Genomic DNA, 22,749 nt, shown 5'->3' with positions numbered 1-22,749 from the left:
ACCTTAGACTGCCTTGTAGGGTCAGGGAAAGTTTTACAAGGAGACCACCCTTGAGGCATGGTTTAGAAGCGTGGCCCATGGAGGGGGGCCTAGGTGGCTCAGTCGGTTAAGCATCTGACTCTTGATTTCCTCTTGATTTCCCCTCAGGTCATGATCTCAGGGTCCAGGGATGGAGCCTGATGTCAGGGTCCACCCTCAGCAGGAAGTCCGCTTGAGGATTCTTGCTCTCCCTCGCCCTCTGCCCCTTCCCCCACTCCCAGGAGTGCACTTGCATGCCCGTGTGCACATGCGTTTCTCTCTCTCAGATGAATGAATGAACGCCTGATAGTCCTGGGAAAGGTCTTACAGTCTTCTGTCCAGACCCCCCGCCCCCCCCCCCCCACATTTTGCTGGTAAAGTTGAGATCTAGAAAAGTTCAGCAACTTTTTCAGTCCTAAGGCTCCCGAGCTGGGAGATTTCCATTTAATTGTGGCAGCCACCACATGCAGCTGATGAGCAAATGACCGATCCTCTGCTGCCCTCTAATGGCAGGCTGGGGAAATTTTCTTATGTGCAATGATGGAAAGATACCACAAGAAGGGCTTACTTACAAAGGACTCAACAGGCGTGCAATAAAGTCTCTATATATTGTCTCTATATTGAAGTGAAAGTTAAAACTACTAGCTGTTTTTATTATTTATATTTACAAGTAGCTGAAATTCTATTCATGCAAATAATACAAGGGATTTTCCCTCGTTATGAATATTTACAACATTCCCCTGTTTAATTCACTTCCCTGTTTAAAATTACTGAAAGTGTTGGTTGTTTTTGTTGTTATTGCTGTTTTAACAACAGCTCATTACCAGTATCTATTTCCACTTGAGCTTAATCATCTATATAATAACTGGACCCTCACACCTGTCTTTCAAGTAGCATGTGATTTTTAAAAAAGAATGAAATTAAACAGAGCCAGAGACTACATAGTACGGGGTTAGTCTCCCTTACCTCCAGACGTGGAGAACAACTGTCACACGTTTACACCAACACATATAAATAAGGATTACACAGATGTGGGCATTTTATGCCCCCTCTTTTGGACCTTACCTATTCATACTTATTCACATAGACGTACTTGAAGACAACAACAATATACAGGTCCTATTATGCATCTTTTTATGATATGAAATTTGTCTCCAGTTTTTTAACTATTATTTTTAAAAGGTAAAATATTTTCCTTCCACATGGAGACTGTCAGTAAATCCTTTAAAGTAGAACTGTGGAGTCCAAGAATTTGTACATATTTAATTCTGAAAGACATTTTTCATTCCCACTGGCATGCATGACCAATTTTCCCACACTTAGACTAACACTTGGTTTTATGAAAATTGTAATTGTTTCCAAATTGATACGTTTAAAAACAGCATCTTAGTGTTTAAATTTATGATGTCTAATTATAGGTGATAGTGAGTTATTTTTCCAGATAAACAAGTCATTTGAATTTCTTCCTGTGCCTTTATGAACAGTGTTTGCTATTTTTATGTTAGTTGTTGACATATGCAATCTCTTCATATAATCAGTAAATTCATAATTTTCCATTTATCTCTTATTTTTATTTTTATTTTTTCCTTGTGGAAATGTTAAATACCCAAATGTTAAATAGTCAAATGTATGGGTTTTTTCCCCACCCAAGCTTCTGTTGTGGTTTGTTCGTTTGTCCACAAAGATCTTCCTCATTGAAGGTAGTAAACAATTTGCCTTTGCTTTCTTTATAACTTTTTCTTTTAAAAAATTGTATTTAAATAATTGAGCTATCTATAATTTGTTTTAATGAAGGAAACAAAGAGGGGTTTTGTTTTATTTCTTCCTTCAAATAACTAGTCATTTGACCTAACACTATGTAGAATGGTCTACTCTTTTCTGGTTAATTTAAAAGATTACATTTATTATATGGCAACTTTCTTTTTATTTTGGATCAATTTCTCTTTCTGGATTCTCCATTCTACCTCATTGCTCATGTCACCAGCTAGACCCCAAGACCTGACCTTTACTACTCACCTGCCTGTACCCACTGAGCTTTGCCTCACATTTTGCCTTAAGCTCTTCTTTCCAGTTTATCTCTTAACTCAGGCAAAAGACCCCACAGGATGGGCATAATATCCCGAATGGAAACCAAGACTACCCCTCAAACAATAATGACTGCCTGGAGGAAGAGCTTCTGTGGCCCAGACCACCCAGACCAGCTTGAGCTAAATCCCCAACTCGCACCTACGCAGAGACCATGGAGTGACCACTGGAATGACCAACAATTACCTTTACTTCATTATAATATTAAAGTCTCCACCCAAGGAGGAGAGCACAAGCTTCATTTACGTAACATGCAGTGTATGTATAGGCATGTTTCCTTAAGGCACCTGCAGGACCCTATGCCTCCCTCTACATAGGATAACAAGGCTTCGTTATCTAAACATTCATTCTAATCCTAAACAAAAAGTACCCATTAGCCCTCTAGGCATTTTGTTATTCCCTGTGATCTTATTTGCTGCAAAGTTTCCTTTGTGTGATAACTCACCTAGTGTAGTTTCTATCTGTGACTTACAAAGGAGCAAACTCATGTTAGTTATGTTACACTCTCACGGCTAGTAACCACACTAATATTAAACTGTTTTAGAAACAGTAGCTTAAAATACATTTTAATATCTGATAGGCCTAATTTGCTACATACATTCCTTTCTTTTTTTTTTTTTTTTTAAAGATTTTATTTACTTATTTGACAGAGAGAGACACAGCGAGAGAGGGAACACAAGCAGGGGGAGTGGGGGAGGGAGAAGCAGGGTTCCCTCCGAGCAGGGAGCCCGATGTGGGGCTCGATCCCAGGACCCTGGGCTCATGACCTGAGCGGAAGGCAGACGCTTAACGACTGAGCCACCCTGGCGCCCTCTTTTTTTTTTTTTTAGTCCCTAGAATCTTAAGATTAATTCCACATGCTTGCTTTTTTGTCATATAAAGTCAAGTTAAAATTTCACAAGTAAATTTATTACGATCATATTAGGAAATAAATTAATGGAGAATTGACATCTTCCCAATATTTTATAATTATATACAAGACAGTGTTTGTTCATCCAATTATTTAAGTAAAACTTTTAAACATTTTTTTAATAGGCCTTATACATTTCTTGTTAAATTTATAACTAGGCATTTAATCTTTTTTATTGCTGTTGTAAATTGTATGAACTATTTCTTCCATTTTTATTTTTAATTTGAAAATTTTCTATGTTAAGGAAAGTTACATATTTTCTATATTAACTTTGAAAATAGTGACAAAATGTTGACTAATTTTTCTTCTGGTTTTATTTTTTGGTGTTCCTGGTTCACAAACATATCATCTGCCAATATTGATAATGTTTGCCTCTTGTTTTCCAATTGTTATGCTTTATTTCTTTGGATTTTTAAAATTTGCATTGATTAATACTTCCTGATCAATTCTGTATAGTTATGGAAATAATCAAGCTTTTTATTTTGCCCACAGTTTTAAAATAGGAATGCTCCTAGTGTTCATCATTAAGCAAGATGAATTTGTCATGAGGAGCACATGTCCCCTCTTTAATGTTTTAATCCATTTTTTAAAAACTAATTTTTTAAAAAAATTTGCAAAAAAAAGCATGAAATAAAAGTTATTTCCTATGAAGCACAAATTTTGGCTAAAATCTCCAATTCATTTGTGAAAGACATCTTAAATGTAAATTCCTTCTAATTGTATTATGTGATAAATAAAATAACCCTCTGTTGCACATTCATTCTTTTCTCATGCTTAAAAAAAATAAACTTACGTAATGAATGTATTAATTTTGAATCTCTTACATGACAGGATTCATAAACATTCCATAACTGATATCACCTTATAAGAAACGAGCCAGTCGTGTGTGGCGTGGACTCAGAGATAAGGTTTTCTCTATTACAGCAAATTATTGCAAAAGCTGTGCTAAAATGAGCATAACTTAAATGCTGTTAACTAATTTATTTGAACATTTGTTAAAGAAGTGCTGTTTATACATACATATAAATCCTTTGATCACTTGAAGGAAGAGTATCTATCTCTCTTCTGATTTTCTTACAAGAATAGAAAAATCAAGAATGAATGCTATATTTTACCAAATGCCTCTTGGCCATCTCTGAGAATAATTATATATTGTTTTTTTCCTTTGACTTTTTGATGTGGGTACTTATATTAACAGCTATTAGTGATAAACCCTTTTGGATCTTGGAATGAAGCCACTTGGTTATAGTTTAATTTTCAAAATGTATGCCAAATTATATGTGCTATTTTATTTGTGATTTTTGCATAGCTATTCTTCAGTGAAATTGATCTGAGTTTTTGTTGTTATTTTGGACGTTTTGGGAGTGCATTTAGTTCAGGTTTGGTATCAATGACATATTTGCTTTGTTAAAAAAAAAATTGGGAACTTTCTTTTCTCCCAGGGCCCTATAGCAGTCTAAATGGTATTGGAATTATCTGTTTATTAATTATGTGACAGCACCTAGATCTGGAGTTTTCTTGTGGGGTTAAATCTTTGGTTACTTTCTCAATTTCTTCCATGGTTATTGGATGTATTAATAGTGTTCTCCAGAAAAACAAAACCAATAGGATATATACAGGCAGATAGAGGTTTATCATGAGGAATTGGTTCATGCAGTTATGGAGGCTGAGAGGTCCCAGTATCTGCTGTCTGCAAGCTGGAGGCCCAGGGAAGCCAGTGGTGTATTCCAGGCCTAACTGAAAGGCATGTGAACCAGGGGGCCCATGGCTTAAGCCCCGGTAAAAGTCCCATAGCCTAAGAACCAGGAGCATTGATGTCCAAAGGCAGAAGTTACATGTTCCAGCTAAAGCAAATTCACCCTTCCTCTGCGCTTTCGTTCTATTCAGGCCCTCAATGGATTAGATGATTCCCACCTGAATCGTTGAGGATGGGTTTTCATTAGTCCATGTACCCATTCAAATGCTAATCCTTCTGGAAACAGCAAGTAGACACACCCAGAAATAATGTTGTACCAGCTTTCTAGGCATCCCTTAGCCCAGTCAGGTAGACATGTAAAATTACCATCACACTGGGGTTTACCTTTGCTCTCTCTTCTGTGGCAAATTTTATTAATTTCCATTTAAACAAAATCATCTCTTTCATTTAGGTTTCTACATTTACTTACATAAAATTAGGTAACATTTTCTTATAGTTATTTCCTCTCTGATTATCTCACTAAAGGGGTTCTGCTTCTAATTCCAGTGTGTGTGGGGTGGGGGGTGGGGGTGTTCCTGCACCAACAAACAATTCTCTGACACCAACTAGGAGTCCTACAATTCAACTCAACTCTCACACTATCTTCCTGGGGATAGCTTAAGATCCCGCAGGTTGAGGGCTCAGTGCTACAGGACACCCCCCAAAATCCACACCAGTCCAAAGCCCACATTATTACTTGTGCTTCTGACCAACCAGCTACAGATCAGAGGTTCCAACAAACTCCTTGGGTTTGATGAACTTACTAGAACATCTCACAGAACTCAGATAAATATTTTACTTACTAGGTTACTGGTTTATTATAAAAGGGTATAATTTAGGAATGCCTGGACTGAAGAGATGCACAGGGCAACGTGTGAGACAAGTGGTGCAGAGCTTCCATGCCCTCTTTAGGGGTGTCACTCTCCTAAAGTCTTTACATGTTAACCAACCTGAAAGTTCTCCAGACCCTTTCCTTACAGGGTTTTTATGGAGGCTTTGTTACATAGACATGATCGATTAAATCATTGGCCATTGGTGATTGATTGAATCTCTAGCCCCTTCTCCCCTCCCTGGAAATCAGAGGCTGGAACCAAAAGTTCCTCGCCTCTGTTCATGATTGTTCCCCCTTGGCAACCAGCCCCCATCCCTAGGTGCTTTCCAAAAGTCACCTCATTAACATAGACTCAGGTGTGGTGGAAAGGGGCTTATTAAAAATAACAAGACACATATTTCATCTTATGGCTCTAAAGTCATTTCAGGAACCGAAGGTAAGAGACCAAATATTTTAAGAAAGAATGCTCTTATTGCTCAGGCAATTCCAAGGGTTTTAGGAGCTCTGTGCCAGAAATGAATGAAAACCAAATATATATTTAAGTCACAATATCACACTCCCCAATTTCCTTTTTTAACATTGCACATTTTTGCTTCTGTACCTCTTGTTTATGTTAGTGGCCATTATCTATATGATTTTAAAAAACAACTCTCAGGTATATTTTGTGATTTTACTATTTTTCTATTCTAAATAATACATTAATTATTGATGGTTTATATTTATCTCAATATATATAACATGCAGCATGCTCTCCTAGGTTTGCCACAGGCCCCACTAGTTCCTATTTCCCACGCCAGACAATTCATACATTATTTTCCTGTCTGGCCACTGTAGGCATTCTAATTATGACGCTTCCATTTAAGGCTTTTAGTTTTCCTGTGACCTCTGCTGAGCCAGATCCATAGTTTCTAATACATGAAGTTTTTAGATTCTTCAAAGCCAGCCTAAAGCACTGTGAGAAACTGGGGAAGCATATGTAAGAGAAAAAAAGAAAAAGAAAGAGAGAAAGAGTGAGAGAAAGAGAGACAGAGAAAGTATTAGATGCAAAACTAGTATTGAAGGATAAATTTTTTTCTCTGCAACCAGGAGAAATCTGAATGTACACCTCAGCTGGGAGAGAGAAACATGGAGAACATTGGTGAGAACCAGGAATGTGTTAAAAATAAGACCACAGGTGCAAAATGGAGTCACTGATGCTAAGTCCCACATCACCAAATCAAGACTCAATTACAGTTTCAGGTCTCCCAGAAATGGAATCTTAAACATCAGTAAGGAATCTCCTGATCAATGCTAGTGAGGTAATCTGCCTGATAGACCCCAGCCATCCCCTAAAAGAAAGTAACTTTGCAATAACTAACCCGCTTTTTGCCTAGTATAACTTCCTTGTTCCTGCTCCCTTCTGCCTATAAAAGTGTTTAATTTGGGGCAGATGTACAGCTCCTTGGAGTTCCTTTCTATCTGCTAGATAGGATGCTGCCCAATTCATGAATCTCTGACTAAAACCAATAAGATCTGTTAAAGTTGTTAGATTTTTTTAACATGTGCTAGAGTGGAGGTAGATATATATAATTTTGGAGGTAGGAATTGGAAGGACACTTGTGATGATTAATTTTATGCATCAACTTGTCTGGGCCATGGGTGGCAGACATTTGGTCAAATGTTATTCTGAATATGTCTCTGAGAGTGTTTTTGGATGAGATTAATATTTAAATTGGTAGGCTGAGTAAAGTAAACTGCCCTCCCCAGTGTTGGTGGGCCTCATCTAATCAACTGAAGCCCTGAATAGTACAAAAAGCCTGACCCTCCCTTGAGTGAGAAGGAACTCTTCTTGCCTGACTGCCTTGACCTGGGACATCAGTCCTTTCCTGCCTTCCGTCTTGATGTGAAACATCGGCTCTTAGGTTTTGGTCTGTCAGTTTTGGGACTGGAACTGCACCATTGGCTCTCCTGGGTCTCAGATTGCTGACTGCAGATCGTGGGACTTCTCAATCTCTATAATCACATGAGCCAATTCCTTTTAATAAATGTCTCTTTATATACACATACATCCTATTATTTCTGTTTCTCTAGAGAACCCCTGACCCATACAGCATTGAAGTAATTCATGCCCATTCACACTTTCTTTCTTATAAAACAGAGTCAGGGTCATCTGCTGAGCACGAGGTAGGTGAGGAAGGGAAAGTAGGTTTGAGGAAAAAGGAAGATGTTTTGCAGAAGAATAGAAATGAGAATGGTACTGAACAGGGCTTGTTACTTTGTATAAAAGGCATTTCTCTCAAAGCAAATTAATGTTTAATTAATCAATTATTTGTGAACTTATTGGCTCCATATATCTCCCCTGCAAGATTATAAACTCAAGAGTTAAGGATTGTCTTTCAAAGATGGAGAATGGTTTACTGTTGGAGCCATTTGCTTGGGTTCTTACCCCAGATTTGCTGTTTTCTAGCTGCATGATCTTGGGTAAGATACTCAAACTTTCTGCTCCTTGGATTCCTCATCTGTATTTACTTCATAGGTTTGTGGTAGAAACTAAAGATGTCTCAAGGGCACTTTCAGTGGTGACTGGCAATAATAAAAATCATGGTCATCTTGGCCTCAATCTACCTGAGCACTTAGCACAATGCCTGGAATACAGTAGATCATGAATGCATGAGTTGGTGGATGGATGAAGACTATTCTTCTGTGGCTTAACCTCTATGGTTAATGGTTACCAACTCAGCATCCTTCCCACCCTATTCTACATTCTTCTCTGCAGGTTGAGGAAAGATCCTCAGAACTATACTCCTTGGAATCCCTTTCCAGTGGGGTTATGTGTTAGATTCTGCCAATAATAAGTGTTTGCCCAAGGTTTGAAAGGGAAAGAAAAGGAAAACAATTATTGTTCAGAGGCAGCTGGGCAGTGTGTAGGACTTTGGCAGAAGACAGGTGAAGGGTTTTGGGCAGCTATGTCTGGGCATTCTCCTAAAAGCATAGACTTCATTGCTACATGAAGCCAAACCCATCAATGGCAGTTTGGAGCTCTGACTTCTGCACTGTGGGTTTCTTCAAGGCAGCAGCACCTTCCCTGCCTTCATTTTTTTTCTCTTCCAACATTTGTATAAGTTTTTAATTCCCTTCATTAAATCCTTAACTGCTTAGAATATCTCATGGGCTTTGCTTTTTGGACTAAACCCAATTGTTAAGGGCTGAATTGTGTCCTCCCCAAATTCCTAGGTTGAAACAATCACGTCTCAGACCTCAGATTGTGACTGCATTTGGAAATAGACCTTTAGAGAGGTGATTAAGTTAAAAGGAGGCCATTTGGGTGGGCCTAGTCCAGTCTGACTGGTGTTCTGATAAGAGGAGGACGTTTGGATACAAAAGGAGACACCAGGGATGCACTCGCAAAGAAAAAAGACCACTTGAGGACATCGCGAGAAGGTGGCCATCTGCAGGCCAAAGAGAAAGACCTCAGTAGAAACCAATCTGCTGAGACCTTGAGCTCAGGTTTCTAGCCTCCAGCACTGTGAGAAAATAAATACTATTCTGGGGTGTTTTGCCATGGCAGCCCTAGAAAACTAATACACCTGTCTGAACAGTAACTGGATTGTTCAAACAATGAGTCTAAGTTGTCCCTCTGATTCTTTGGGATGAGACAGCGTGGTTGGAGAGGTGTTGAAGGTAGACTCATATTTGTGAGTCACTTGAAAAATTCACAGAAGGTCCAGCTCATCTAGAAGATGCTGTTATACTAATGCCATGAAAATCCTATCTCTTGGCCTGAATCAGAACTGAGTTCTGATCGACACCCAGGAAAAGCTGGCCCAGTGTGGATGTCTTGCAACATGGTCATTCCGTTGTCTCTGTACACCCACAAAGACCACCATTGCGTTCCTCCCCACCTCCAGGCCAGCCCAGGGCCCCGGCAGTACAGATATTTGCAGCATCTACGCTGGACCAGTTACCAGTAGAGAACATTCAGTAGGGGAGTTGGGTGGCTTTATCCTATTCAGCTTTGAGGGTAAAGAAAAAATGAAAACCCAAAATAGAGTATGTGGAGGGCATTGGAAGAAGGACTGGAAACCAGAACTGAGTTATGAAGGCCTGCTGAGAAAAAGAGATCCTGAAGAACACTTCCTCAGAGTAGGAAGTGAACTAAGGGGGCTTGACTGACAAAAACTGTCCTGGGAGTGCCTAAGAGGAAGTGGCTAACTCTACTTTCTAATCTAGAGGGCTGACAGCCTTCAACTCTGCCCCGCTGAGGCTCACCCTTCCCAAAGAGGGGGAAGGTCACAAATATAGGTCCATATCTCATGGGCTCCGAGGACACATAGGCCCCTATGGCACTTCCAGATTAAAGGGATGACACAGGGCTTGCTGCCCTTCCCTGCATCTGGTATGGCGAGAGGGTTCCAAGGTGGTGTTCTTTTATTTTACTGAGGATTCCAGAGGGTACTCGCACAAAGTCGCCTAAGTACTGCCGTAGCTGGATTGACTCCAATCCAATCTTGCTCTGAGATCCCCTATTTCGCCATTTTGTCACATTGCCTCACCGAAACACCTCAGGGGCCTACCAACTGAACATTCCCCGTGATGAAGGGATCCGCTGGAGTATTACAAATACCACTCTCAAATGCCCCTGCCCACCAAATAGAGCAGCTCTACCCACAGGATATTCACATGTATCATCTATTCCACTCTGTGGAGCTTATTTAAAATAAAGGAGTACTTTTGTTTTTCCCAGGGAGTCTGAGTCTAACCAGAAAAGAATAATTTGTGTGTAGGAGTTAGGAATAAAGGTTTTTCTTAAGATATTTCAAAGATTTTCTCAAATGTTCTATTACTATAGTGAAACAAAGGTTGTATTACATATTTACGTGGGTAGGTCACTCTAAGATTGTAATTCTAGCTTTAATTAAATCAGAAACAGAAATCAGACCTTAACTGAAGGAAAAGAGTATAATTTTTAAGCAGAGAGTGGCAGCTGAAGACAAAGACATTTAAGCAATTATTTTCTCATAGTATAATGAAAGCAAGCTGACCATCTTTTTTCCATTATTCAAGAAAACCTTGTAGTGATTTTGGTTCTCATTAAATATCTGGTTAGATTCTCTTTATCTGTTTTATTCATGGACTGGTCTCCTTGCCCACACCCAGACCCTCCATGCTGACATAAATTAAATCATACCACTAGCAACCGAAGTTCAAATTCAATTCAAGCCGGTTTCAGTGTGCTTAGATGTAATTTTCACCTCTTTATACCTAATTCAAGTCATCTGTGAGATGTGCATGATCTTCCCTCAGTCTGGAGGGTTTGCCCCACCTTACATTTTAAATATGTAAAACCTACTCGATTTCCTAACCATGTCTTTTTGTACTGTTTTTACAGTAAAAAATATTATAGCAGCACTAAAGGGATTTTTCAAAAAACAAAAACCAAAAACTCTCCAAATACAACTGATTTCAGTTTTGTGTATTTCTGCCCTTTTGTTATTTATATTGATGTACCCATTTAATGTTTAATTCTCAGGCTATGAGATAAATAACACCCCCACCCACCCCCGGCGAAATGCTGTTCCCAAAGGAAGGTGTTTCCGGAGTACCACTGCCTTATAAATGAGAACTGAAATGGGAGAATCCTGCCCGGTGGGCCTCGCTGCCTTACCAATCCCTGGTTACCCGCTCCTCATTTCCTCCCAGCCCCGAAGTTGCTATTTTTTTATTTGCTAACGATCCCCAAACTAAATATAAATCTTTGTCTTTCTCCTTTTGCATAACAAAAACAAAAGTTTTTTGAGGGCAAGGACAAACTCTGTTCATCTCAGTGCTTAAAACAGTGCTCTGGGGCATATAGCATATTTGTCACTAAATAAAAACTACAAGGAAAAGAGCGATTTGTGTCCTTTTTGGCTTCAAATCCCATGTCATCTCTTCAATAATCTTATCTCCTGAAATCACAGATTAAGTGATAAAGAAGAATAAATCACTGTTGCCACATTTAACACTTGTACATTTTATTTAATTAAATCAGCCATTGTACACATTGCAGCTATGTATTGTTAGTGTTGTATTTTTTTTTTCCATTAACTAATACATGCCCTCATAGATATATTCAATTAGTGTTATCACCATGGGAACAAGATGCTGATTCATCAACTGAAAATTCACTTCTTCTCACAGTATTCAAGTTTTTTGATTACACAGCAAAAATCAAAAATCAAAAAAAGGTGAATAACCATTATGTTGTTACACAGACATCATCTGCATTGCAAATAACACAACAGAAATGCTTTTCTTGAGCTCCAGTGAAGGTTTTGACAAGAAGGCCATGGTGTGTCTCAAAAAGTTTCACCATGAGCCTCTCTCATTTTGGCTGCCAAAGAAAGTTTGATTTCCTATCCAACTGCCGGAAAGTGCTAGCATTTGAGGCTTTAAGAGATTTGGCTTGTGGGAAACCTCCCTCCCAGGAAATTTTCTCCCTTGGCAACATTGCTTGAAACGATGAAGTGCCATTGTTTGTCACATTTGTTTTTGACATTCGGAGCAATGAGTCATTTTTGCACAACAGGAAAAGACCAGATAGAATTGGAAAATGTTCAATCCCTGGAGGATAGACTTTTTTTTTTTTAAATTTCATCTTCATTGAATATACTTTTCTTTAACAAATAACTGATTCGAAATGTATATTGTTTATATGAATATATTTGTGAATATATATATATGTTAAAATGCTACACAGCTTCAACCACTAGAGGAATAAGGAATAGGACATGGAAATCACTCAGATGATTAAAGTTCCTTCTCTGAAACAAACAAAAAAGTGCACAAATGCACTTAAGAGTTTCCAAGGGAGTTTGGATTTCAAATAAATAAATCAAAAATTTTAACCAAAACCAAATTTGTAAGGATTTCTCAACCTTGTCTGCAAGCTAAAAAACAGACCTAGCGGAAAGTGAAAAGTGCTTGCTCAGGGTCAAAAGAATGAAAACCATCAGTGTGATTAGAAGAGGAGTTTTGACTGTGGTTTTGATTTTTAAATGCTACATGCAGGTATTAGAGAAGATATAAACCCGGGGCGGGGGAGAACCACTCCAACATGGTGAAGGAGTCTAACCTTTTGCGTAGTGGGTAAATCTTGTTTCCAATGAATTATCTACAGTGCAGTGGCCAGAAGAAAGTACCACCAATAAGACAGCGTGGTTTGCTAAAGCAGCAATGAAAACTGGAAAACTACAGTAGTTATAGCTTTTAAAATACCCTGCCAATGTGTCCAAAATCTAAAAGACCTGAAGATGCTAGAATGCCACAGGATGTGGCTGCTAGCAGCTGAATACCTCATTGTTTTGTTCCTTTTGCCTTCTGCTCCCCCCTTCTCCCCTCCCTCGTGTGGCTGTTGGAGAATCATAAATCAAGGCTGGCCAGCACCAGCATTAAGTGCTTAGTTAGGAGAGTTCCTTGAGGTTATTAACCCATCTTTAACTAGGAGCAATGGCTACTCTGGAAGTTCTAAGGACACGGTAGGTCTGAAGTGCTTCTTTTGCGGTAGAACTGTATTATCATTCGATTGTGTTAGCAATATCTTAATTAACCATTGTTCAGCAATTTCTAGAGGCCTTTTATTCCATGATGCCCAGTGTAGTTATGATAGGCAGTGGTTTTAATTTTAATATGTTGTTCATCTGAGCATTTGAGCTATATACATGGTACAAGGATATCCCTCGGGAGGACTCCTAGGTATCATCACTTGAAGAGGTCTGTAGGTGAAGTTCTTCTGATCGATGGATGTTCATGGAGTTTGTTCAGGAGCAAAGAACGATGGAGGTGGCCAGTTCTCAATTTAGCACAGACACAACAAAGTAGTGGATACAGCATCCAGACGGAAGGATGCTATCTTTGGTCACAAATTAGCTTACAGTTAAAGAGGACGGGGGGAAAAACTGAAACAGAATGCAGTGTGTATTTGCTAAAAGTGGAAGTGTCAGGGTATCCCATTAGGCCGGGTAGGTCACTCTGCTAATGAAACGGGAAGTTGCATATTGAGTGAATGTGTGGTTTCTGGTGTGAGGACTGGGCAGCCCCTCATTTGGCCTCTTGCTTTGAGTCCTCCTTGCAGAAATGCCGAAGGAGTTGCTGGAGGTCGCGCTGGAGGTCATCTTGGTCTAGTGCTTCTGGTACATCCTCCAGGTGCTCCAAGTAAATGCGTTTTCCATGCTGGTCCTTCACCACAGCCCTCTTCTGTGTACTGGCTTTACTCATTGTTGTCCTGGAGGAAAGCAGACAAGAGAGATTTATGCTTTCTTCACTAAAACACAGCCACCATCTTCGGAATGGGGGTAAATAACCATGACATGAAAGTACTTTACTGTCATACCTCTGGATACTTCTACACTAGCCATCTTTCCACATCTTTCTTTTAAACATGGCCGCTCCTATCTGACATGAGTCATGAAATGTTTTAAAGTGTTTCAGAACAAAGAATATCTTTTTAAAACTTTAAGAACTATTTCAGATAAATAAAACCATGCTTTAATACGATTCTCTCCAAAAGAAACCATATAATCATTCATGTTTTGTTTAAGGTGCACTGATTTGAAAGAGCTTGGCTCGGGACTCCTGCATGGAGCAGTTGGTTGGGCATCCAACTCTTCATTTTGGCTCAGGTTGTGATCTTGGAGTCGTGGGATCAAGCCACGCATGGGGCTCCACACTCAGCAGGGATCTGTTTGAGAATCTCTCTCCCTCCTTCTGCCCCTTCTGCTCGTTCTCTCTCTTTCTAAAATAAACAAATAAATCTTAAAAAGAAAGAAAGAAAGAGGAAAGGAAAGGAAGGGGAGAGGAGGGGAGGGGAGGGGAGGGGAGGGGAGGGGAGGGGAGGGAAGGGAAGGGAAGGGAAGGGAAGGGAAGGGAAGGGAAGGGAAGGGAAGGGAAGGGAAGGGAAGGGAAGGGAGAGGAAGGAAGGAAGGAAGGAAGGAAGGAAGGAAGGAAGGAAGGAAGGAAGGAAGCAAGCTCGGCTCATCCTGAAACAGGGATTCCATATGTACCTTTTGACAGGCTGAGAAAAATAGTTTTTGATTTTTTTAAACACCTTAGCTGCCAGCTTAATCCTTAGAGTTGCATCCTGTTCTAGGAAAACTTTTCCATGAGACACGGATCTTTAAAAACCGGAATCTCATTCTATCAGCCTAGAGGAAGGTGACTACCAGTGAAAGATGAGGGTCTGCCCAGGTGTCAAAACTTCATCTAGAGATGGTGGGGAAGAGAGAGGAAAGAGAAAGAATACCGAGAGACAAATTCTTCCTCCATCTGCTCAGATCTCCATGGACTTTGCCCATTTTTGGTCTTCTATGCCATTGAACAGTCTGCTGCTTTCTTGGCTCCCTCCTGAATAGTGATTAGTCGACAAAAGGGGTTCTGATGTTCTGTGATATTTTGTACTACCATTTTCCCATCTCCCTACTTGAAAATGATTATGCTGTAATTTGTACACCCTCTCTTCTTCTCACTACTTCTAAGTATAATTACTCATTCTGTAAATATGTGGTGAACATTTTTCTGTGCCAGGCACTATTATTATAATGAATAAGGAAAATGAATCTCAGAGATTTTAAGCAATGCTCCAAATACAAAATAACACAGTTAGTATGAAGTGGGGCCAAGACTCCAAGATTCCAGAGCCTGAATCTGTAACCATGATGCCATGCATCTTCACTGAAAACCACGGAAGAAATGAGCAGTTTTTGTGACTTTACCCAGCAATTTTCTTATGGATTCCTAGTGTTAAGAAGCTGGAGGTTCTGTCCTTATCATTATTCTACCTTCTAACACTGCCATGCATTGAAGATCATCCTGATTTTTTTTTTAAAGGGTTCTATTAGCCAAAATACTTTCAGCTTTCTTTTGGGCTCCTTCCTTCTTGTCTCATGTTCTCTTGTTCTCTTCCTTCCTTTGATACCACATGAATTATTTTGTATCTGAAAGCAAACTTAAATTTGTTCCTTTTTTTAAAAAAAAATATTTATTTATTTATTTATTTATTTATTTATTTGAGAGAGAGAGAGTTGGGGGAAGAGAAAGGAAGAAAGAATCCTCAAGCAGATTCCCTGCTGAGCATGGAGCCCAATGCAGGGCTCAATCCCAGGACCCTGAGATCATGACCTGAGTCAGAGGCTTAACCGACTGAGCCACCGAGGCACCCTAAATTTGTTCCTCTTAATAAGAACATCAAATTTGGTTCCAATGATTGAAACCAGATCATATTTTTCTAACTATTCAGCACCCATATTTTTCTTCTCCCAAAAGGCAAATATCTGATTATTTCTGCCAAGAGCTAAGAGAAGCCTTCATTAATTGGTGTGTGTGTGGGGGGGCGGGCAATAAGCTTCTATCACAGGGCAAACCCTGATATTTTGTGCAGATATGTGTAGATGAATGTGTTTATGAGTATGCATATGCATATAACTCAAGCAGTGGAATGAATCTACCCTTATGTAGATCAGGGGGGCAGTGGGTACGATAAAATGTCTTCGTACAAGATAAAAGTGTTATACATGACAAATACATTCCAGAACTAAATAGCTATAGAATTTAATTGAGTTGTCTATGTCCCTGGCTTCAAATTCACCAGCTATAACTGAGAACTTTGGATTAACTGGTCTCTAAATGTATTCCAATTTAAAAATCTCATGATGCTAGGGTGTGTACATGGTTTATGTGGTTTTGTCTGAGTAACTGAATAAAAGACTTAAAAGTTCAGAGTATAAAAGGCACTTTATCCTTAATTTACGTAGCATTTTTTAAAGTTCTCTGAGCAATTACACTCTTAAATTCTTAGCTGCTGCTGTTGTTCCCATGTGATTGGAGGGCGGAATTGTGACAGAACCTTTAATTCACTGTTCCTAATTATTATGTTCTACAGGCTAAAAATAGCTTTGTAGAGTACTATAAATGACAATCTTTTTCTTCTTCACAATGAAGTGAAAAGCACAATAGTAACTTGAATTTCCATTGTGTCTTTTCCCTGAGAAGTGGAGGGCACTTTATTAGCATGGTGCTGCTAGAGGACCAAAGAGAAGGGCCAGGAGATGAGGCAAGAGGCAAGGATTCTCAAGTTCATACATCAAATAGGTAACAGGGACGGGCTAACCAGAGAGTTTCAGAGCTGGTCCCCTTTCATAGGTATAAAAGTGAGCTGCTTACTGCTTTTATGACACTTTAACTTAGTAGAGTCCCTGGTTTCAGCATTGCTAGGTACATTCAGGTTTGTGGATATCAAACTCATGCTCATGTTATTTGCCATTCACATGCGGGATCATGAAACAGCTTAAAGCTTTTAGAAGGAGGTTAAAAAAAAAAAAAACCCAAAAGCATGTACCACACAGTTATGATTTGCTAAGATTGAGCTGAAGGTAGCTGGTCACAAGATTAATTTGTGAACAGCTGATTAGATTCCTCTTCATATGTGCCCCAAATCTATCAACACAGTGGAAGAGCCCACCTCAGCTGGCCTCAGCAAAATGGATGACTTGTTAAAGTCCAAGGAGTGATTGTGTAAACAGGTGTCTCATTCTCCTCAAGCCTTGCTATTACTTTCAAAGCATGAAGAGGACACTATCGGTAGGACACACTGACAGATCTACCACTTGACAAAAGTGTACAATACAGAGAGAGTTGGAAGTTCCCAAGGGATGTTAGGGTATATGTAGGGGCTACTTTTCTTTTCTTAAAATTGGAAAAAAATTTCAGGTGTTAGTTGGCAAAGCATAACCCCATGCTAACCCAAACCTTTTAATTATTGATCCATCCTCTTTCAGGATTTCATTCTCTACTAAACTGGGGAAGTGCACTTTCATGTGGCTACCTGTATAACTCAAAGCCTGAAGAAAAAAGAAAACAGGACAAAACCCATCATAAACCATAGACTTAAAAATAATCTATTCCTGTGCTTAATCAATAGTAAGTATAAAAAGCTATACTTGAAAGGATAAATAAATACAATTTCGGGATCAAGTGTAAGAATTGAGTTTTATTTAAATTTCTCCTATTTGTGAGGGACATGGACTACAATGCTTTATAAATGCTGGTAAATAACATCTGTACTGAGTGACTTTTAATCTTCTCCTCATCTCACCCTCCTTTCCCCAGTGGAGACTCTACCGATAAATATAACGATCAGAGGCAAAATAAGCAACAAGTGAATAAGGCCCGAAGTGTACAACTCACACAATTCATCTTCTGATTATCCAAGGGCAAGATACTTTCCTTAAAAGTATTTAAATAAGGTATGCTTTTCATATCTCAATGCATTCATATATAATCTCAATGCATACTGTGGGTACAGAAGAGGACACACGTGTACAATTTAACTTCAAAATGTCTCAATAGCAAAAAATGTTTTGTAGATATTTGCATATGCCCACAATCCCTTAGTCAAAACCCTTGGGGCCAGATGTGTTTCAGAATCCAGAATTTTTTCTTTTTGGATTTTAGACAGGTAATATGATATATACACTGTATGTTCTAATATCCCAGAAGGGGTTGGGGCAGCATCCTGTAATCAATCTCATAAATATATCAAAAGCAAAGCATGTGAATATTCACTCTAGGTAGGACTAAAAACCCCTCCATGTCCTAATAGCTCCATGTCAGTTCATATTAAATTTTACTCCCAAATTAACTTGCTACTAACCTACAAGTCTTGGTTTTCAGAATTTTTGAATTTTTGAATCCTAGTAAGGGTCTGTGGATCTGTCACTGTGGACCCATTTTCTAATTACTGAAAATCAGAACTTAAATAATTATAAATGCTTATTTTATTTCTAGGTTTAAAATAAAACTGAATTTTCTTTAATGCCAATCTTTGGAAATATTTGAGAATATTAGCTAGTAAAGACAATTTGCAACCTATTTATTTCTTTCTCTTATTAATTGGGAAGTCACTTCTGGGTCTTCCAAGCAAGACGTACAATCATGTCCTAATTCCAGAGATTCTGATTCTGATTCAGCTGAAGTGAATCCAGGTCATCTAGATTTTTAAAAGCATTTAAGGTGATAACGATGAATACCACAAGTTGTGGAAACATTACCTCACTGTACAAGTTATTCACGCAGGAATTCTACTCTCTTGAATTATTCTGCACACTTCCACGAATACATATATGGAATGACATAATGATAAACCATTTTCTTTTTAAACACAAAGCAAACATAAAATACACATACACAACACGAAAACACAAAAGTGATAATGCTTCTATACCTCTTCAAAGTCATCTTTGGCTGAAGGAAGATCAGTGGCTAAACTAGAATCACCCAGATGTTTCTCCATCCTCTCTCCATGTACCATAGTTGTTTTAACAACTTTGCTGACTCTACGGCCTTCCACTGGTTCAGCCTGAAATTGTGAGGTACTGGACAAAATGCTGGGCTCAGACCAAGTTACCTAATGGATGAAGGACACATGATACACGGTTTCTGACTGCCACAAGGTCACAGTGATGAATTTTTCTATGTCAAAAAACCAAAACCCTACACTGGTTTATACCAGTCTTCCAGAAAACAGTATTTTGGAAAAGAGAAGCAGTTACAAAAAGAAAGAAAAAGCCTATAATCAGTTGGTAATGCCTCTGTCATGAACTCCATGTACACAGGACCAAACCAACCACTCATGAGTCACGTGAACAAAAAACCATCAGGAAGTATTGTGAATAAGAACCGATTGCTCAGTGCAATGCGGGCATAACAGCCTATTGATGAACCCTTCCTCCACGTTTAAATAGTTTTGGCATTATGAAGATGAAATTAATCCCCAAAGGAGAAACTCTCAAAGATATGACAAACCAAAACAGTAGATTTCTGGAGAAACTTTGTGCATAATAACAACATTTTGAGGATGTGAATGAATGCAAAACAGTGAGGATGTCACAAATCATATGTCATAGAGAGCAAACATTCCTCAAAGAGAGTAGAATGGAAAGAAAGAAAACTATAGACCAGGGAGTTTCTGGACCCTGGCTTTAGTGACTCTGAAATGCACAAGGTTAAATATCAAATATTGATCGACAGGGCCCTACAGAGGCTGCCACGCTGCCCAGGACACAATTGTGCGGGGGCTTCCTGTGACATACTGTTTGCCAGCCAATGGGATCCTGGCCTTTTAAAATTTGACTTTTGGATTTCTGTTGTACGTATGCAACCATAATAGAAAACAGAAATAAGAAGGACCAAACAGAGATCACGAGTATAATGGCTACAGATCTCCTCAGTGGTTGTTTTAAAATGCCACAAAATCATGAAGAAAAAAATGAATGTGCAAACTGAAAGCAGGGTGCCAGATAAGGGGGAGCAGTGGGGCCAATGTGGGTAAACAGTCACACCCACCTCTTTCGACTCCATTTCACACTTCTCCGTAAAATCAGGTTGGAGAAGCAGATGATCTTACCTCTGACTGTTCGGTGTCACTCTTTAATACAATGCGCTTCATGACTTTGGAATAGCCATCTCCTTCCTCAATGCTGATGGGTCCCTGGGCCGTTCCCCGCATTGTAACCTCCTCTTTCTCTGTGCCATCAGAGGATACGTACCGCCTAATGATTTTCCTAGTGACCTGAAAGATATTTTATTCATGGATCTTGTTTTTGAGGGGCAGCACCGAGGGACAGATACGTTTTAAGCAGGAGTTTCGAAATCAACCATGTTAGGATAGTACCTTCTTGACCACAGTGTGTCCCTGCTCATCAATGTATTCTTCTTCTGTGACTGTTTCCGGGGGTATGTCAGGCATATCATCTCCCTAAATGGTTGAGAAAAAAGGGTCACTCAGTGTTTGGCAACAATTCTGAGAAACTCCTCCCAAGGGCTTATAAGGTGCACCATGTTAGAAAATGAAGGAAGCTACTGGGAAGCACTGTGGAGATGCCAAGTCCTGTCGAGTAGTATGTTTAAAAGAAAGAAAGAAAGAAAAAAAAAGAAAAGGTGGGTAATAACATGCTTAGGAGAACTGGACCACAGTTAGGTGTAAAACAAACGCACAAACAAAAACAGACAAGCGAGGTGAGGTGGGCGGAAGGAGGAAGCGCTCTTGCTCTTGCTGTTCGTTCTCTTGGAGGCGGGCTGCCACCGTCATCACCGCTGCATTGTTTTTAACAAACCAAACTTAGGAGAGTTAGGGATCTGCCTTTGAATGGCCATGCACTACCTAAAGAGCATGCCAAGCCCTCACTGCTCCAGGTCCATCACTCTCTACAGGTTATGGGGACAGAAGTGTCCCGGACGTGCAGTAAGGTAACAGCTGGTACCTGAATAATCACTCGTCGGCGGACAACCCTGGTAGTTACCATCGCCTCCTCATCTGAGCTGGTCTCCAGCTCACCTAATTCCTCTGTTAGCTCCTGGTGGAAGCATGGAAGCATTGTTTTGTTTAACATGCTAAGGAATGTCTTCACTACTGGTTTCTGCTTTAGTTCACACTTGTTTTCTGAAAGTCTCATTCCTGGAGGCTTTGGTGGAAAAGCCAGCAGGGCAAACAGGTGTGTGTCTCACACTTCGATAAGAATATAGTTTTTTTGTTCAATGAATGAAAAGAAAATTCTGGAATTCTGAAAGCTGTCTGAGTGCCCATCTGTCAAAATCTGTCAGAAGAAATATACAGCTTGTCCACATCACTTCTTGGACTTAAAGTCCTGATAAATGACCAGATGTAAACACAGAACTTAAGTAGCACAAAAAACATTGATAAGCCATTGACACTCAGGCTTTAGGCTTGGAATGATTAACCCACAGGTAGAGAAATAACTTATGCCTGTAGCAGAACTTTCTGCTAAAACAGTTTCCGAATAGCTGTTATCTAGCCAGTAGAGCGCCTCTCTGTCACCAAAGAAGGCAGCCTATGAATAACATCAGACTCATTCTGCAGAGAAGTTAAGATGCACTGGCCAGTCTGATTTTATGGGTCTGGCCCAGAGTCAGATATGGAGCTAAAAACATAATTTTAGATTAGAACATATATCTTGGGAGCATCCTATCACATCACTCTTTCCTAATAGGATGATTTTTTTTTTTTTAAAGAAAACTCAATGACATTTTTTTCCAACATATTTTTAAATATCTGATGTATTTCTATATGCTTTTCTGCTAAAACCTGTAAAATCTAAACCAAATTATACTTTAAATACATTCAGGAATCTGCTGCTTAGAAATATGATCAGCAAGAAAAGTGACCAAAATTGGATCCTCAAGATAGGGTCATGAGAAGTTAAGGGTCAAAATAGGAAGCATCACAGAAATAATCGGATATTCATCACGAATAAATGGAACAGACCTGTGTATAAAGTGGAGTACAGAAGGACTTATCAAAAATTTTTTATGTGCATTGAAAAAATAAATGAATTATCCAAATAACTGTTTGAAATCTATACTTCATTTAGCCAGTGGATTCTTAGGCTTCTGGGTTCAGATAGCATCTTTGAAACATTTTTACTAGAATTCATTTAAGCCAAGAACTTGGGAGATGAATCATTCTGTGCAAAGGTAAACTTAAAATAAAATTGCATTCATGGAATGAATTCATTATTTAAGATAACTGCCAAAATTGGGACACAGTTCTCACTTGCCTGAACCTCTCCTAATTCTAGTTATGATTTTAGACAAATCCTGCTAGCAGATGTCATCCTCATAGTGAAGAAAAATAAATGTAGGCCTTAAGCCCACAGATAAGTTGTATCACTCGTTTCCCCAAAAAGTTTCAGTTCTTTTATATAACTCATTCTTCACTACTGAGACATATATTAATGCTTTAAAAACACTTTGATGTAGAAAATGTTTTTGAATTCTAGAAGGAAAAATATATAATTTATGTTAAATTACGTTTAATGCAAACAGATTCTGGCCCTTTTTGTGTGTGTGCATGAGAATCATCTAGGGAGTTATTTAAAATGCACATGCTGGGTCCCCCTTCCCTCTCTGAGGTTCATTTCGATTCAGGAGCTCTGAGGAGGGCTCAAATCCCTGCCGTTAATGCTGAGGAATATAAACAGTTTAGAATACACTTTGAGAATAAATGGCTTAAATGAATTTCTAAGATGGTCTCCACGCTTCTTCGCAACATCAAAACGCACGTAATGACAAAGGAAACAGTGTGACTGATGTCAGCTCCTACCCCTGTCAGGGATTCTGACATTCTGAATCAGCAGTAAG

At 39.1% G+C, this 22,749-nt stretch overlaps 1 protein-coding gene across 28 annotated transcripts in view; it reads right to left on the bottom strand.

Moving 5' to 3' along the window:
* Nucleotides 1–11,552: 11,552 nt before the first annotated feature.
* Nucleotides 11,553–22,749, bottom strand: part of ANK2 (ankyrin 2) — a 224,613-nt gene continuing 213,416 nt past the window's right edge. For 16 of the 28 annotated variants that reach the window (XM_045880577.3, XM_045880578.3, XM_045880549.3 and 13 more), the window contains 6 exons: nucleotides 20,853–20,945; nucleotides 20,264–20,347; nucleotides 19,997–20,161; nucleotides 18,815–18,997; nucleotides 17,341–17,432; nucleotides 11,553–13,822 (listed from right to left, as the gene is read on the bottom strand). In XM_045880577.3, coding sequence (XP_045736533.1) covers nucleotides 13,639–13,822; nucleotides 17,341–17,432; nucleotides 18,815–18,997; nucleotides 19,997–20,161; nucleotides 20,264–20,347; nucleotides 20,853–20,945 — 801 coding nt within the window. In that variant the 3' untranslated portion in view covers nucleotides 11,553–13,638. The remainder of the gene's footprint in view (nucleotides 13,823–17,340; nucleotides 17,433–18,814; nucleotides 18,998–19,996; nucleotides 20,162–20,263; nucleotides 20,348–20,852; nucleotides 20,946–22,749) is intronic. The other 12 variants (XM_045880559.3, XM_045880568.3, XM_045880561.3 and 9 more) reach the window with 2 other exon arrangements.

This window comes from Mirounga angustirostris, unplaced genomic scaffold (assembly GCF_029215605.1).
Source record: "Mirounga angustirostris isolate CCGP_5_RB_7025 unplaced genomic scaffold, mMirAng1.0.hap1 SCAF_2, whole genome shotgun sequence".
In the NCBI taxonomy this organism is placed as follows: domain Eukaryota; kingdom Metazoa; phylum Chordata; class Mammalia; order Carnivora; family Phocidae; genus Mirounga; species Mirounga angustirostris.
This window is presented reverse-complemented; position numbering and strand designations above follow the sequence as displayed.